Below are 16757 nucleotides of genomic sequence, written 5' to 3'. Positions count from 1 at the left end.
TTTTTTTTTTTGAACGGTAACTTTCTTAAGGTATTTACATCCCCAAGTCGGGGACCCTAACCAAGTCTGTCCCAGACTTACGTTGTCTTAACCGGGTCCGCGCTGAGAGTGGTCAGACTTGACTAACAGCGTTCGCCCGGAAACCGTACCGCCTCCACACGAGACACCTCGCTGGAGTAACGGCCGGATTAAAACCGGGGCAGCTCAGGCTCGAACTTGCGCAACATTGGCTAACAAGCACTTACCATCATTGCCTGGTCCCCACACCTTTGCTACACCCGGGAGTCGAACCGGAGTCTCCAAGGAAACAAACCGGCCCAACTCCCAACTGAGCTGGGGTGGGGGATAATCTGTACTTACTATATAATAAAAGAAAACCAAATTACATTATATTTTATTCTATTAGTATAATACAAAAGTTTATTCAACCATGCAATGCATATTTTTTTAAACAAGTTTTTAATTACTAAATATATAATACGAGTTAACGCTACCCCGCGCGTTGCAGCGGGATGTTGATAATGAAAGTCTTTAGATTTTTTATTATAAATATTGAAATAATATGTTCGATCTTAATGAGTATATAACTTTGTAAAAGTCGATTAATTGATTTCCGTTAAATGCCAAACGTCTTCTCCAATAAAAGTAATTCTAATGATGCTAATACTTGTATTAGTTTAATTGGTTATATTCTTTTATAAAACTTTAGGGTTGAATATAATTATAGAGTGGGGATCCTACGGAAAGTGTGTTTTTCCTAGAAAGTGTAAAAAGTCATAAAACACAATAATTTCAGGCATAAAACACACCTAAAACTCACAAATAATAGAATGAATATTACTAAAACACCATATTCAAACTCTAATAGTCCATAAAAACTTCAAACACACCATCGTAGAACTATGAATATAAAACACACAATGCTAAACAACATAAAACACAATAATATTTGTCATTCCACAATCAGAGCCTTAACATCTAAAACACAACACAAAACCCACATACATGATGTTTTAGTAATCTTCATCATATTATTTGTGGGTTTTTGGTGTGTTTTATGGTTGACATTATGGTGTTTTATGACTTTTTACACTTTTTAGGAAATTTGGACTTTCTGGCCAACTCCTAACCTATAATTATAAACAAACTATAAGGTGTAAGTTGTAATTTCTTAGATCTTAGAGGTTAATTTTAAAAAATTAGAACAAATACACACTAATGATTTTGTTCGTCACTTTCGCAACTGCTACATGTGATGGCGACGTTCAATTATTAATGTTGTCGCGATGGCGGTTAGATAGTGGTGGTGGTGGCGCTCACACCCCACCCCTCCATGTGCCTCCCTCTCTCGTTCTATATACACACATGTACTTTATATGATGTTTGAACATAAATGATTAACTTTTTTATATATAATTTTCAGCTTATTAAATATGGTAATTAATAGTGTAAGTGTGGAACTTACCATGTTTGATTATGGGTTGGCAATGCTTACAAATCTCGGTCAATGTTTTTTTTTCGACAATTTCATTATGGATTGGCAATGCCGAAAAGATAAACATTTGCTTAACCAACCGTTCGGTTATAGATGTATTTTTAATTAATCACGTAGAAAAATAAAACATATAAGGTTATTTTACTATTTTAAATAATAATCAAGCGTGGATGCTGGTTCATGAACCGTCGTGGTTTTTTATTTGAACCAACATATCCCTTATTTTTTATGTTGGCGGTTAAATCAACATGCCGTATGAACCGATGCGATGGTCCGCATGGCGATTATTTGATCAAAATAGATTGAAGGATCATAACTTTTTGTTACATGATAAAAATGAAAATATTAAATTTTCAATACATTCCGTTAAATGCCAAACGTCTTCTCCAATAAAAGTAATTCTAATGATGCTAATACTTGTATTAGTTTAATTGGTTATATTCTTTTATAAAACTTTAGGGTTGAATATAACCTATAATGAGTGGGGATCCTACAGAAAGTGTGTTTTTCCTAGAAAGTGTAAAAAGTCATAAAACACAATAATTTCAGGCATAAAACACACCTAAAACTCACAAATAATAGAATGAATATTACTAAAACACCATATTCAAACTCTAATAGTCCATAAAAACTTCAAACACACCATCGTAGAACTATGAATATAAAACACACAATGCTAAACAACATAAAACACAATAATATTTGTCATTCCACAATCAGAGCCTTAACATCTAAAACACAACACAAAACCCACATACATGATGTTTTAGTAATCTTCATCATATTATTTGTGGGTTTTTGGTGTGTTTTATGGTTGACATTATGGTGTTTTATGACTTTTTACACTTTTTAGGAAATTTGGACTTTCTGGCCAACTCCTAACCTATAATTATAAACAAACTATAAGGTGTAAGTTGTAATTTCTTAGATCTTAGAGGTTAATTTTAAAAAATTAGAACAAATACACACTAATGATTTTGTTCGTCACTTTCGCAACTGCTACATGTGATGGCGACGTTCAATTATTAATGTTGTCGCGATGGCGGTTAGATAGTGGTGGTGGTGGCGCTCACACCCCACCCCTCCATGTGCCTCCCTCTCTCGTTCTATATACACACATGTACTTTATATGATGTTTGAACATAAATGATTAACTTTTTTATATATAATTTTCAGCTTATTAAATATGGTAATTAATAGTGTAAGTGTGGAACTTACCATGTTTGATTATGGGTTGGCAATGCTTACAAATCTCGGTCAATGTTTTTTTTTCGACAATTTCATTATGGATTGGCAATGCCGAAAAGATAAACATTTGCTTAACCAACCGTTCGGTTATAGATGTATTTTTAATTAATCACGTAGAAAAATAAAACATATAAGGTTATTTTACTATTTTAAATAATAATCAAGCGTGGATGCTGGTTCATGAACCGTCGTGGTTTTTTATTTGAACCAACATATCCCTTATTTTTTATGTTGGCGGTTAAATCAACATGCCGTATGAACCGATGCGATGGTCCGCATGGCGATTATTTGATCAAAATAGATTGAAGGATCATAACTTTTTGTTACATGATAAAAATGAAAATATTAAATTTTCAATACATTCCGTTAAATGCCAAACGTCTTCTCCAATAAAAGTAATTCTAATGATGCTAATACTTGTATTAGTTTAATTGGTTATATTCTTTTATAAAACTTTAGGGTTGAATATAATTATAGAGTGGGGATCCTACAGAAAGTGTGTTTTTCCTAGAAAGTGTAAAAAGTTATAAAACACAATAATTTCAGGCATAAAACACACCTAAAACTCACAAATAATAGAATGAATATTACTAAAACACCATATTCAAACTCTAATAGTCCATAAAAACTTCAAACACACCATCGTAGAACTATGAATATAAAACACACAATGCTAAACAACATAAAACACAATAATATTTGTCATTCCACAATCAGAGCCTTAACATCTAAAACACAACACAAAACCCACATACATGATGTTTTAGTAATCTTCATCATATTATTTGTGGGTTTTTGGTGTGTTTTATGGTTGACATTATGGTGTTTTATGACTTTTTACACTTTTTAGGAAATTTGGACTTTCTGGCCAACTCCTAACCTATAATTATAAACAAACTATAAGGTGTAAGTTGTAATTTCTTAGATCTTAGAGGTTAATTTTAAAAAATTAGAACAAATACACACTAATGATTTTGTTCGTCACTTTCGCAACTGCTACATGTGATGGCGACGTTCAATTATTAATGTTGTCGCGATGGCGGTTAGATAGTGGTGGTGGTGGCGCTCACACCCCACCCCTCCATGTGCCCCCCTCTCTCGTTCTATATACACACATGTACTTTATATGATGTTTGAACATAAATGATTAACTTTTTTATATATAATTTTCAGCTTATTAAATATGGTAATTAATAGTGTAAGTGTGGAACTTACCATGTTTGATTATGGGTTGGCAATGCTTACAAATCTCGGTCAATGTTTTTTTTTCGACAATTTCATTATGGATTGGCAATGCCGAAAAGATAAACATTTGCTTAACCAACCGTTCGGTTATAGATGTATTTTTAATTAATCACGTAGAAAAATAAAACATATAAGGTTATTTTACTATTTTAAATAATAATCAAGCGTGGATGCTGGTTCATGAACCGTCGTGGTTTTTTATTTGAACCAACATATCCCTTATTTTTTATGTTGGCGGTTAAATCAACATGCCGTATGAACCGATGCGATGGTCCGCATGGCGATTATTTGATCAAAATAGATTGAAGGATCATAACTTTTTGTTACATGATAAAAATGAAAATATTAAATTTTCAATACTTGTTGATTAAATAATCAAATAAAAAGGAAAGTTAAAAATAAGGGAAAACAACAAAAATAACAAAAAAACAAAGTACATATTCAAGATACTATTTCACGCATGTTGACATATCTAACCATTTATATCATTGCCGTTAAAAAGAAAACGCATGTATATCATTTTTTTTTTAATTTGGATGAAAGGTAGTATTAATAACCAATTTATCTGGGAAATGAAAATTCGCGTCTTTCAAAACAAACCGTTTTGACTTTTGTAATTTTTTCAATTTAATTGTTATATTCCAAACGATAGGAGTGGTATTCATAACCGTTTTTTCGCCGCTTCACTTTAGGGAACCTTTTCTAAAAAAAAAAAAAAAAAAAAAAAAAAATCTTCTATTGGACGTGACTTAATGGATATGACGTTTGAATAAAGAGAGGTAACCTAAATTGGTAATTGTATAAGAGTATAATTACATTTATCAACCCGTTTGATACACGGGATGTTGTAACTTAGTATATTTATAAAATATATTCTTACATTCTCCCACTTGGCGAGTTATCATTTATTATGAACATTAGATACGCGTGATTAGCATTTAACACTCATTTTAGTTTTAAACCAAAATCGTAGCAGAGAAATACAATCATTAAATATGTATTTAACTCAAGACTCTCATTAATCATACTACATTCCCGAATTTAAACCCAAGTGGTTATGATCAAATTGACAAGTAAGCCCTTAACATTTGATTTATATAATTATTGTCTATATGTCATTAAGCTAGCTGAAACATATTTAGAGACAAACAAATTCAAATAAGCGAGGATATTTTATTAATAAAACGTAAGTAAGTACAATATGCAACTAAATAAGGTCCTTAGTAAATCCCATCTTCGAAATAAGTTCTTTGAAAAAGTTAGGTGAGAGACCTTTAGTCATCGAATCCGCAAGCATATTCTTAGTACTTATATAGTCAATACAAAGATTATTTTCCTCGACTCGCTCACGTAAGAACAAGTACTTTGTATCAAGATATAATACCGCTCCGATCGAACTGTTATTGTTCGAGAAATTATCGGTAGTTGAGTTATCACGCTAAAGCTTCAATGATCTAGAATTGGAATTAACTACTTAGAGTCCAGTTATCGGTTTCTTTAGCAACATTCCATGAGAGGTTGCGTTATAAACAACAATGTATTCTGCCATCATAGTAGATGTTGTGGTCAACAATTGTTTATGACTATTCCATTAGATATGTTTGTCTACTAAGATATATATATATATATATATATATATATATATATATATATATATATATATATATATATCACGAAGTGGATTTCTTGTCATTTTTGCGTTTAGCAAAATCAGAGTCAGAATAACCTACCACTTCTAAACTATCACTTCTTCTATAAGTCAGTTTATAGTCATTCGTCCTTTGCAAATCAGAGGCTACATTTGATTGTTATTGGAAAGTCTGCTGAGCTAACTTCTGATTTGCTCAGATATGAAGAAGAAGGCTGGATGAAGGTGTTTGCTTTCAATAATACTCGTGTAGTTGATTATGTATATAGGCGCCGAAGGACTAATATAATTGAAAACAACAAGTGGCTGATAACAAGCATCTGGGGGATATGGTTGAAGTTGATCTGAGCAACGAACTTTTGAAATACCTCCAACATGTTGACAACTACAATGGTCCGAAAGGAGCTTTATTTATCGAGACTACTATTTCGCCCATTGATTAGGAATTAGTATGCTGTATTTTACTGAATGCTTTTTGCTGTTTTGAACTTTGTTTATTATATAGTTACCTCTGTTTGACACTTGTAGTTTTTATATAATTAGTTGTGTTAAAATTATTAACCATGTTTATTATTTAAATTAACTAAATGAATATTTAGGTTTGAGAGTGTAAAAGCTTGTAATATTGGCAAAGGTCTGTTTAAATGATCAAAGCTCTGTTATTGTGAACAAATGTTTGAAAATAAAACAGTGGTTGATACATTTGTTGACTTTGGTCAACAGATGGATGAAAACAGATGTTTGGAACTACTGTTGGGATAAAGCAGAGTGTTGTGGAAATTGAAGTTGATTGAAACGACTGAGGTTAAAATATTGTTTTTTTGGAGAAGGAACATGCTTGAATGCAAATGTTATTTTGTTTACAAAAGATTAATAAATTGTATATTTTTGTATTTTTTATACTCTAAACTTTAATTATTTAAGGTTGAAGTTGAAGTTGGGGAGATATGGTTGAAGTTGATTTGAGCAATGAACTTTTGAAATACCTCCAACATGTTGACAACTACAGTGATTCGAAAGGAGCTTTATTTATCGAGACTACTGTTTCGCCCATTGATTAGAAATTATTATGCTGAATTCTATTGAATGTTGTTTGCTGTTTTGAACTTTGTTTATTATATAGTTCCCTCTGTTTGACAATTGTAGTTTTTATATAATTAGTTGTGTTAAAATTATTAACCATGTTTGTTATTTAAACTAACTAAATGAATATTTAGGTTTGAGGGTGTAAAAGCTTGTAATATTGGCAAAGGTTTGTTTAAATGATCAAAGCTCTGTTATTGTGAACAGATGTTTGAAAATAAAACAGTGGTTGATACATCTGTTGACTTTGGTCAACAGATGGATGAAAACAGATGTTTGGAACCACTGTTGGGATAAAGCAGAGTGTTATGGAGGAAACTGTGGTTAAAACGGATGTTTGGTCAAAACGGTGGTTTAAAACCACTGTTGGGTTAAAATAGTGTTTTGTGGAGGTTGAAGGAACATGTTTGAATGCAAATGTTATTTCGTTTAAAAAAGATTAATAAATTGTATATTTTTGTATTTTTTATAATCTAAACTTTAAGTATTTAACGACTGACTTATTTATTTATAAGGGTGTACGGGGTGTAAGCGGTAAGGGTGTTCGGTGATGGGATTCCCCGATCGGGAACACCGCCGCCATCACTGCGGGGTCCCGAATCGGGGTGTGTTTTGGGTGTGGACTCACCGCGTGATTATGCACGAGAAACAAGGAACGGCTCTTTTCAAACGGTCGGATTTAAAAAAAAAATCACTTTTTTTAAACATATATAAATAACCATCTCATTCTCACCATTTTTTTATACTCAAACCATCTCATTCTCACACATTTTTTAAACTCTCCAACCACACCCACTTCACTTTTTATTTTTTATACTCTCAAACCACACCCCCTTTACACCGAGCAATGGAGAACCGACCCCGCGAGGCCAAGAAAAAAACTAAGGGACGGGTCTCGAAACCGTCTCGAGATGGTTCGAGCGGTGCAAATGCTCAACCACAACCCCCTTTCGGATACACTTCACAACCCCCGTTTTTTTCCAACAACCTACACACCCCTCGTTCTACAACACCCAACAACCCAATTTCGGCTATTTTCAAAATTTGTTATCAATGGACGCTCCTCCTCAATCCCCCGCCTTCGACCCATATGCTTATCGTTCTCCACAAGTTCCTTCTACACGAGGAAATGTCGAACGTCCTCTACCTATTCACGACGACGAGGACGATGAGGTAGTGCCCGAAACTCAAAATTTGGGCGATCGAATTGAGGAAAAAAAGAGAGTCGGAGGCTCGCGAGCTCATATCGGAACAACGCGAGACGATGAAAAACTACAATTACGATCGAGATATGAAAACATTCCTTAAGCCGCACGATGATGTTCCGCCAAGTATGTTGCCGTTCATCCTCGCCCGAAAGCGAGAAATCGCTAACAAGTACGGGTGGCCATGCGATTTCTAAAATTTTAATTTTCTAGTTTTAATGTAATTTTTATTTTCTACTTTGAATGTGTTTTTTATTTTCTATTTGAATGTATTTTTTTTTAATTTAATGAAATGTCTTTTATTTAATTTATAAACATCCATAATTTTACAAAAAAAAAAAAAAAAAAAAATTCGAACTCACCTGAGGGGAGTGCCGCCATCAAAAAAGGGTATTAGGGGAGTGTTAGAGGGGAGTTGACGTGGCACTTTCTGGTTGGTTATGTGTAAGAGGAGGGACTCACCAGTCTATAAATATAACCATATTCACTATTTATATTTGTTATGCATGGTTTTTTTAAAAAATGACCTGTATTTACACACGGGTCTTACCGCTAGTATTTATAACAGCAAGAGGAGAAAAGGTCAGAAATGACGCACATTAAAAAAAAAGTTATAGCCATGTGGATGATAGGTTTAATATACGAGGTCAATTATAGTACATAAATAACTTTAATTAAAGCAATAGATTATATTAATATTTATATTTTATACGGCCATCGGGCCATGTTACCTGGTGTACAATTTCAATGCTTTCTAGAACTATTGTTCGTCAAATAATTGTTAAAAAGTTATCATTAAATCAACACTTTGATGATCTTGTTTGACGTTAAAAAATACAAACAATCCCTATTTCTCAACTATACAAAAGATATTACTTTGATCGCACCCAATGCTATCTCTACATATATTCATAAGTTATACATGTTCAAAGATTGTCCGATCCTCCTCATCCTCGACCCATGTAACCAAAGAATACCATATTCGATAACCCTAAATTAATCGATTTTACCATTTGTGCTCATCGACTCCAACGCCTTTCGACGAATCCAACGCATTCTAACGAACGAATTCAAGAACATGAACAAGAAAGCCCCATTAATAACCGAGTTAAACACCCAAGCCCCAATTCCATTGCACCCACCACCCCACACTTGCAAAAACAACACCCCACAATGACAAATAAAATTCAAAACCAACAACATCATCTGAATATTGGCCACCAATGGAAACGAAGCCGTTGGTAACCCGAATTCGATCCAAAACCGGTATCCATACACAACTGAATCCGTGAAAGCTATGAAAACGATCTGTAGTACTTGAAACGACTGCGAAAATTCCAGCCAGAGAAATGACATCATAATTGGTATAGAATTTACAAAGAGGTGAAATAGGGAAAGCCTACGCTTTCGTAGGATAGTAAAAAAGGTACGCATCACGTGAAGGTAACGTGACAGGTAAAAAGCATATGACCAAAAAAACACGCGCCCAGATGAGCGCGTGCCAAGTGGGAAACATAGTAGCCAATGTATAGTTGTTTTGGAGCGGCCCCAGAGCCAACGAGTGTCACGGATCTCTGCGGCCGCGGAGGTGAGGGTTCCGGCGAGTATGGTGGCGGAGACGACGGACATAATGAGGCTGTGGACGGCGGGGATGGGGCCCACGGGGACGGGGCGGGAGCGGTGGCGGAAGAGGAGGAGGATGACGTGGAGGGTGGTGGAAAGGGTGAAGTAGAAGGAGATGGAGGAGAATAGGAAGGCCCACGTGGCGCCCCATGATTGGACGTGGCTCCAGCGGAATCCGATAACGGTTGGATGCTCTGATACCATGTGAGAAAGACGGTGTAATACTGGTTGAGTTTGCATTTTGATGGAGGAAATTTGTGAATGAATGAAATGGGTTTGATTGAGATCTAAGAATTTGGTTATATATGTGTATGGATTGGATTGATTGGGTGTTGGAAATCTTGACAAGGGGGTTTGACTTTTGGATTTGAGGTAGTAATCAGCGATGGCATGCTGATGATGTTTATGCTTGCTTCATTTGTGGAATGTTCGCTTTTCTCGTCTTCTTTAGCAGCCTGTTCATATATGTTGTTCTAGAATTGTATTGACTATTTCAAATAACAATAACAATAACAATTATATATATTTATATAAACTTAAAATGAAAGGTCGGTGGCTGTCAAATCACAGCCACCACCTTATTTTCTATATAATAAAATGTTTGGCAAATAAGAAATCAAATGTTAATCCTGATCAAGTGGTTAGCTGCATGTGCTCTTAAGCAAGAGGTCACGCTTTCGAGGTGTCTTCCTCTATTTCTTTTTTGTAAATACTTTGTAACTTCCAACGGCAAAATACTTGACCTTCTATATTACCCTGCACTTTTCTAAATTTCCAATTTTTTCCTACTTAAAAGAAATTAGTTATTATTATTACTCATATTTAACATACTAACTTTATTATCATTCAACTTCAACTTGATAAATTATACTGATAACTAATGCTTTTAACAATCTTCAACTTGATAACTAATGCTTTTAACAATAACTTTTACACCAAAATTACAGATGGCTTTGAACTCACATCATTGTTGCCGTGGACCAAACACCATATCACTAGACCACTAGATATTTTTTTATACTTTGTAGTTGCGGAATATAATGTTTCTTAAAGCGAAGAGTCATATAATTCGTTTAGTTAACTAATAAAAAACCGATGATTCGAACACGTGTCGATAAGTTTTGGCGTATAGCAATTGATGATACCGTACCATACCTTACCAATCCTGTAACTAACCAAATCAATATCGATTGAGTAAAAGACAAAAAAAAACCCACCCTAATCTTTCTAAATTGACAAAAACAACCCACTGATTTTAGAAAACTTTCTATAAACTTTATAAATTGTCATTTTCACCCTCTTAGGTTCTAACTTTCAAATTTACCCCTATATTTTCATTCGACGCTACAAATTCAAGTTACTGAACGTTTTGACACTACTAAGTCTTGATGCAAAGTAAGGGTGGTGTAATTGTTAGGTGGAACCCTCACTAAACGAACCAACTCGGGTTCGATTCTGATTCTTTTGTAAACACAATGCCTTATATCAGATACATTGAAAGACGTGTTTTCATATGTTTAACGCATCACATAACATGTTGCCAGCTATAGACTACTAAGACGTCGCCGCCGCAACGCGTGGTGGATAAAAAAAACTAGTATACTATTAAAATAGAAAGTTGGTGCAATTTTCATTGTTATCCTTGTCAAATTTCATTTTACCCTTTGAAGTGAAAACTTTGTTTGAAGTTTGAACCCAAGCACGGACAAAACAACTCCGTTCACAATTAACCCCGTTAACCCTGAAACCGACACTTAAAAATAAAATAAAATCCTAAAACCTACAATTAATAGAAATTTTTGTTCACTATTAAAAGTTGTAATAAAAAGCATGTTCATCGGGTTGGAAGATGTGGGTTGACGTCGCCTTTCACATCAACTTATTAATGTTTGGGAGTTTGGCACACCACCCCGAGGGCGCAAGAGGTTGGGGAGGGGGATGGGTTTGTAAGTAGTTTCACAAGCGTTAAGGGTAGGTTTGTGTTGGCAGAGTTGACCACCAATCAAAAGCCTTCATTTGAACGGGTCGCGTCAACCCACACCCCATAACCTTAATATACGAGTGGTATATTAATGGATACAAACAGATTTTTTCGAGGAGTAATGCCATATTTTTATGTAATAAGATCTTTGAACGTTCTATGGGTTATAACTCTCTGTTTCCTTTTTTATTATGAATAAAGATTATGCAGTTAAATCTTCATTGGATAGTTGTTATATATAGAGACGACAAATAAACTCGAATCCAAACCCGATTAACAAAACCAAAACCTACAACATTTGGGCCATATATTTTATTTATAGTTATAAACTTTTTCTAAGAAGGGCTCACACTGTCAAAGATGTTTTGTCACTTACCCATCATAAATTAACAACATTGTAATGCATAGAGTAGTTGTACTCTTTGCTTAGGGAGGTTTTAAAAAAAGTTTGATATAATTACAATTTAATCTAAAACTATTTTGGTATTTTTACTTTTAACCCCAAAGCTTTCTATCTTTGTCAATTTAACCTCATAACTTTTTTACTTTCAACTTTGGTACCCTATCCTCTTCATATTTCGCAAAGATTCTGTTTTACTTTATGTTTCAAATTTTGCGATTTACCACAACGCAACGTTCATGTGTGGTTCAACGTTTTACGTTTTGTTTTACGCTTCGTTCTAAATTTTGCGAGTTAACATTACGCAACGTGCATGTGTGGTTCAACGTTTTTATGGTCGTCTATTTTTTCCCGTTTGATAGCTTCATCGTGACGCACAAGTCCTAAATCAACTTAGTTATTATTTTCTGTGTTTTATGTTTCGGTCTAATTTCTCAGCATTAACATGTCGCAACTTCAGTGTTGGTGGTGTTGTGGCCTTGATGCTATATGTAACGGTTTTACGCCCCCACCGCAACACGGGGGATTAATACTAGTTACAAACATTTAAAAATGTCCAACATACAAAGTACAAAACGAGACGTGCCTTAAAGTATTCTTATCAATCGCTCCATCTTCCAGACAAATGGAGCAAATCACCTCCCTTGAATTTTTTGTTCATACTACGTTGCGGGGTGATGGCCGAATAATTCTCAACCAAATAAAAAAAGACTACTATAATTTTGCTAGGAAAAAAAACAAAAACGATGATAAGACCGTAATTTTGGGCTCAGGGCAAAACTGTAATTTTTCAGGACTAATGAGCTAGTGTTAGGCAACTCCTTGACAGAAAAAAATTAAATCGAGTAAACCAATTAAAACAAAAAACTTTTATAGTTTTGGTAAAAAAGCTAAAACGATGGGAAAGCGTAATTTTTCAACTGAGGGCCAAAGCATAATTTTAATTCGGGGATAAATCGTAAATTAAATGGACCAACGGGGGAGTGCCAGGAAGTTGCCGGCACGACTGTAATTTTACACTGGGGGCAAACTTGTAATGTCACCAGGAAAACAAACAAAAACGATGGTGAAAATGTAAATTTAAGTTGAGGGCAAAATCGTAACTTGTCTGTGAGAAAAAAAAAACTAATGGTAAAACTATAAATTTATATGGGGCAAGATCGTAATTTTGAACCGAGGGCAAAATTGGAATTTTTAGCTGGGAGCAAAAGCGTAAATTTATTTTTAAGCTGTGGTAAAAATATAATTTTGAACTGATGGGAAAATCGTATTTTTTAAAAGAGAAAAAAAAAAACTAATGGCAAAACTGTAAATTGAAACGGGGCATCGTAATTTTTAACCGGGGGCAAAACTGAAATATTTAGCTGGGAGCATAAGCGTAAATTTATTTTTAAGTAAGGGCAAAAACATAATTTTTAACTGATGGCAAAATCGTAATTTTAAAGGAGGATAAAATCGTAAATTTGTTGGGCCAATAAGGGAGTGCCAGGCAGCTGCCTGACACTATACATTTGCCGCACATTTAGCCCAATGAAGGGGCTGGGCTATTCCCGCCGACCGCCGACTTTGGGGTTGTAGTTGTTGATAATGCTCATGTACTTGTTTCTTGTTTTTCGGTGGTTAGGGATGTTATTCGGATATTATAATTGGTTATCGGGTAGTTCAAGTTGGTTTGTTTTTTTTTAATGAGATTTCATTCAATAAGAGCATTCTCATCCAATCCATCAAATTATACATACATTCCACTAAAAAACAACTCCTATATCAATATATCCTCATTAAAAACAAATACTTTTTCTCTTTCATTTTCCATTAAATAATATTATCATTACATTTTTCTCTCTCCTTCACTCACAACCACTTTCAATATATATTAAAAAAATTATACTGGGTGAACAGTGTCCCCCAAATATACAGATGAACAGTAACATTTTCTCTCTACTTCACTCACAACCATTTTTTTATACCCTTTATAATATAAAAACTACCCCTCACATATTTTGATGGTTTAGATGAGAATGCTCTAACCGATGCATATTAAGAATGGCTTATTAAAATTGTAATGTTTGGTTTTCGGTATCTCGGGTCGATAATTGGGTTGTTTGGTTTTCGGTATCTCGGGTCGATAATTGGGTTATTTGGTTGGAGCTTTTTACTGATGCTTATTACCACTGGGCTTCAACCCAAGTGGCCCAATGACATTCGGATCATTAGGTTTATTCGGGTCACCTTGTATCTCCCAGCCCGTTTATTCATCTCTTTGTAGGATCCAAAGTCGGTTCCCCCATTCAACCGAATCAAATACAACCCGATCTTTCAACAGAGTCAGCTGCAATCACATAGATCACCGGCAGTCATCACTCCCAATGTTCAACAACACTCTTTCGCTTCCGGTTACAGACGACCAACCCGATGAATTCCTCGCCAAGATGCGCTCCCGACCTCGAAGAAAACGCCGGAAATCGGACTTCAGAGGGAGAACCGAATTAGCTAACCGAACTTGCAACCAGCTCACCAGATGGTGGCCACTGCTCCTCTTTCTCACTGCATTATTACTTCTCGCTTTTGAAGCTTCCAAAATTGGCTGGAGATCGAAAACCAACAAATCGGAATTTCAGAAACCTAATGTTGTAGTCTCGCCGGTTAAGAAATCTGAGACCAACTTGAATCGTCTTGATGCTCCACGTAAGTTGTTTTTAATTTTTTTAACAATTGAATTGTAGGTTTGTGATTGTGATTTGGTTAAGTGTTGATAACTCGATATAGTTTAGATCAAGTAGCCAGCCCTAATATCCACCTCATAACACCTTTCCTATGCTTTGTTACTTTAAAAGCCTAGATAACTTCTCATCTGTTTCTTAATTAGTTTGTATGATTGATTAGCTGATGTTGGAATAAAGCAATTGACAAAGTGCAATACTTTAGTTGAAAGAGCTTGTACTAATCAATGCTAGTGAATTATCAAGTTCATCTAAGTAGTGTATTAGATGTTAATTGGCTTCTAGCGTATGACAGACTTTCATTTATCATATCAGGTTGTTTGAAGCTCCTACCTCCTGAAGAACTTCAGCATCTAGATTTTCCACTCAATAAAGATTCATCTGTTCCTATTAAGAAAGTAATATATTTATCAGAGAGTAATGCACCTTATGATATAAATTCTCAACAGGAGTTGGGGACCACGAGGTTTAATCTGTTTACTGGTTTTCAAACGTTTCATCAGAGAGAACAAAGCTTTGAGGTTATAGCCTCTTTTAACCTAATAGCAAAAAGTTTTACTTCCTGTAATTATCATTGGCTTATTTCATTAATAATTTTATTAATAACTGATAATACAGGTGAATGAAACTGCATCTGTACACTGTGGTTTCTACAGCGAAGACGGAGGCTTTACAATATCAGACGAAGACAAAAGTTACATGCAAACTTGCAAAAGCGTAGTTTCTACTTGCGCATTTGGTGGTGGAGATAATCTTTACCAACCTATTGGGATGTCAGATACATCACTTCAGAAGGTCTGCATATAAGCATATTCAAATGCAAAATTCATATTAATACAAATCTTCCTTTTTAATAATCTCACATGATAGATTCATGCAGGTCTGCTATGTAGCATTTTGGGATGAAGTTACTCTCGCAACACAAAAAGAACAGGGGCATCTATTTAACGAAGATCGTTTTATCGGCAAATGGCGTATTGTTATCGTTAAAAATCTTCCTTTTAGAGATCAGAGGCTGAACGGGAAAATCCCAAAGGTAAATTTTTTAATATTTCCACCAGTGCTTTGTAGCAACATATGGGAGTATTGACTATTGATTGATGCTGATGTGATCAGATGCTGGCGCATCGTCTCTTTCCGAATGCAAGATATTCCATATGGGTAGATTCAAAATCCCAGTTTAGGAGAGATCCATTAGGGGTATTTGAGGCACTTTTATGGCGTTCAAAATCCGTTTTTGCAATTTCTGTACATGGGGCCCGTAGTAGTGTGTATGATGAGGCAAAGGCGGTTGTCAAGAAAAACAAAGCCACCCCGGAAGAAGTGAAAGTACAAATTACTCAATACCACCAAGATGGCCTCCCCGAAGATAGAAGATTCAATGGCAATAAAGGTATAGGGGTAATCAAGCCATTTAACGTCTATTGCTTAACGGTAGCTATTTGAATGTATGAATTTTATTTTTGTTTTTGTTTTTGTGCAGCTTTAAATGAGGCTTCTGTTATTGTGAGAGAGCATACTCCAATGACTAATTTATTTATGTGCCTTTGGTTCAACGAGGTTGTTAGGTTTACGTCTCGTGATCAGCTTAGTTTTCCATATGTTCTATGGCGATTGAAAGTATTAAAGAACATAAATATGTTTCCAGTTTGCACACGGAAAGATCTTGTGAATAGCATGGGTCATATACGCAAGGCTAAGCCTTTAGGTTGATGCAGATTACAGTAGCTGGTTATTGTTATTCATTGATCTTGTTATTCTGTCTTGTAGCGTTTTTTTTTCTGTGCAAAAACTATTTATAGTATTTATTATTTGTATAGGCTTGACCAGATCTAGGTGGGTTTAGATATTTTCTTGCCATTTTTGTATGGTTTGTGTAACAAATTTATCATTGTTTTGAGAGTTCATATTCTTTTATGGTGTTTCTTTTTCTTCTTGCCTCATGTTAGCTGCTCATTTTGTTTTGCACCATAGTGCTTTTGCCTGTTGGTGCAACATTCAAAAGATGGATCTTCTGGAGATGTGCTTTCAGAAGGCATGTGTTGCTAAAAAATCCGTGGAAGAGGCGTTAGGACTTGAGTAGCAATGTAGAGGACTTGATGTGGCTCT

The 16757-nt window shown here is 34.9% G+C and overlaps 2 protein-coding genes across 2 annotated transcripts; one reads left to right on the top strand and one right to left on the bottom strand.

The window, feature by feature from the left end:
* Positions 1-8699: 8699 nt before the first annotated feature.
* Positions 8700-9956, bottom strand: LOC110879496 (elongation of fatty acids protein 3-like). The gene has a single exon (XM_022127957.2). The coding sequence runs from the start codon at positions 9785-9787 to the stop codon at positions 8921-8923; it is 867 nt and encodes a 288-aa protein (XP_021983649.1). The 5' UTR covers positions 9788-9956; the 3' UTR covers positions 8700-8920.
* Positions 9957-14179: 4223 nt separating this feature from the next.
* Positions 14180-16574, top strand: LOC110879495. Its single transcript, XM_022127955.2, has 6 exons — positions 14180-14613; positions 14964-15169; positions 15267-15443; positions 15529-15684; positions 15765-16041; positions 16132-16574. The coding sequence occupies exons 1-6, from the start codon at positions 14295-14297 to the stop codon at positions 16359-16361; spliced, it is 1365 nt and encodes a 454-aa protein (XP_021983647.1). The 5' UTR covers positions 14180-14294; the 3' UTR covers positions 16362-16574.
* The last annotated feature ends 183 nt before the right edge of the window (positions 16575-16757 follow it).

Source organism: Helianthus annuus, chromosome 9 (genome assembly GCF_002127325.2).
Source record: "Helianthus annuus cultivar XRQ/B chromosome 9, HanXRQr2.0-SUNRISE, whole genome shotgun sequence".
In the NCBI taxonomy this organism is placed as follows: Eukaryota; Viridiplantae; Streptophyta; class Magnoliopsida; order Asterales; family Asteraceae; genus Helianthus; species Helianthus annuus.
The sequence above is the reverse complement of the archived record's forward strand: the minus strand, read 5'-3'. Positions and strand labels throughout refer to the sequence as shown.

Excerpts from the sequence above, each read along its gene's own strand:
- LOC110879496 (XM_022127957.2), bottom strand. The coding sequence starts at position 9,787 with ATGCAAACTCAACCAGTATTACACCGTCTTTCTCACATGGTATCAGAG.
- LOC110879495 (XM_022127955.2), top strand. The coding sequence starts at position 14,295 with ATGTTCAACAACACTCTTTCGCTTCCGGTTACAGACGACCAACCCGAT. Across the intron at positions 15,170-15,266 it reads AGAGAGAACAAAGCTTTGAG|GTGAATGAAACTGCATCTGT; the intron begins GTTATAGCCTCT and ends CTGATAATACAG. Across the intron at positions 15,685-15,764 it reads TGAACGGGAAAATCCCAAAG|ATGCTGGCGCATCGTCTCTT; the intron begins GTAAATTTTTTA and ends TGATGTGATCAG.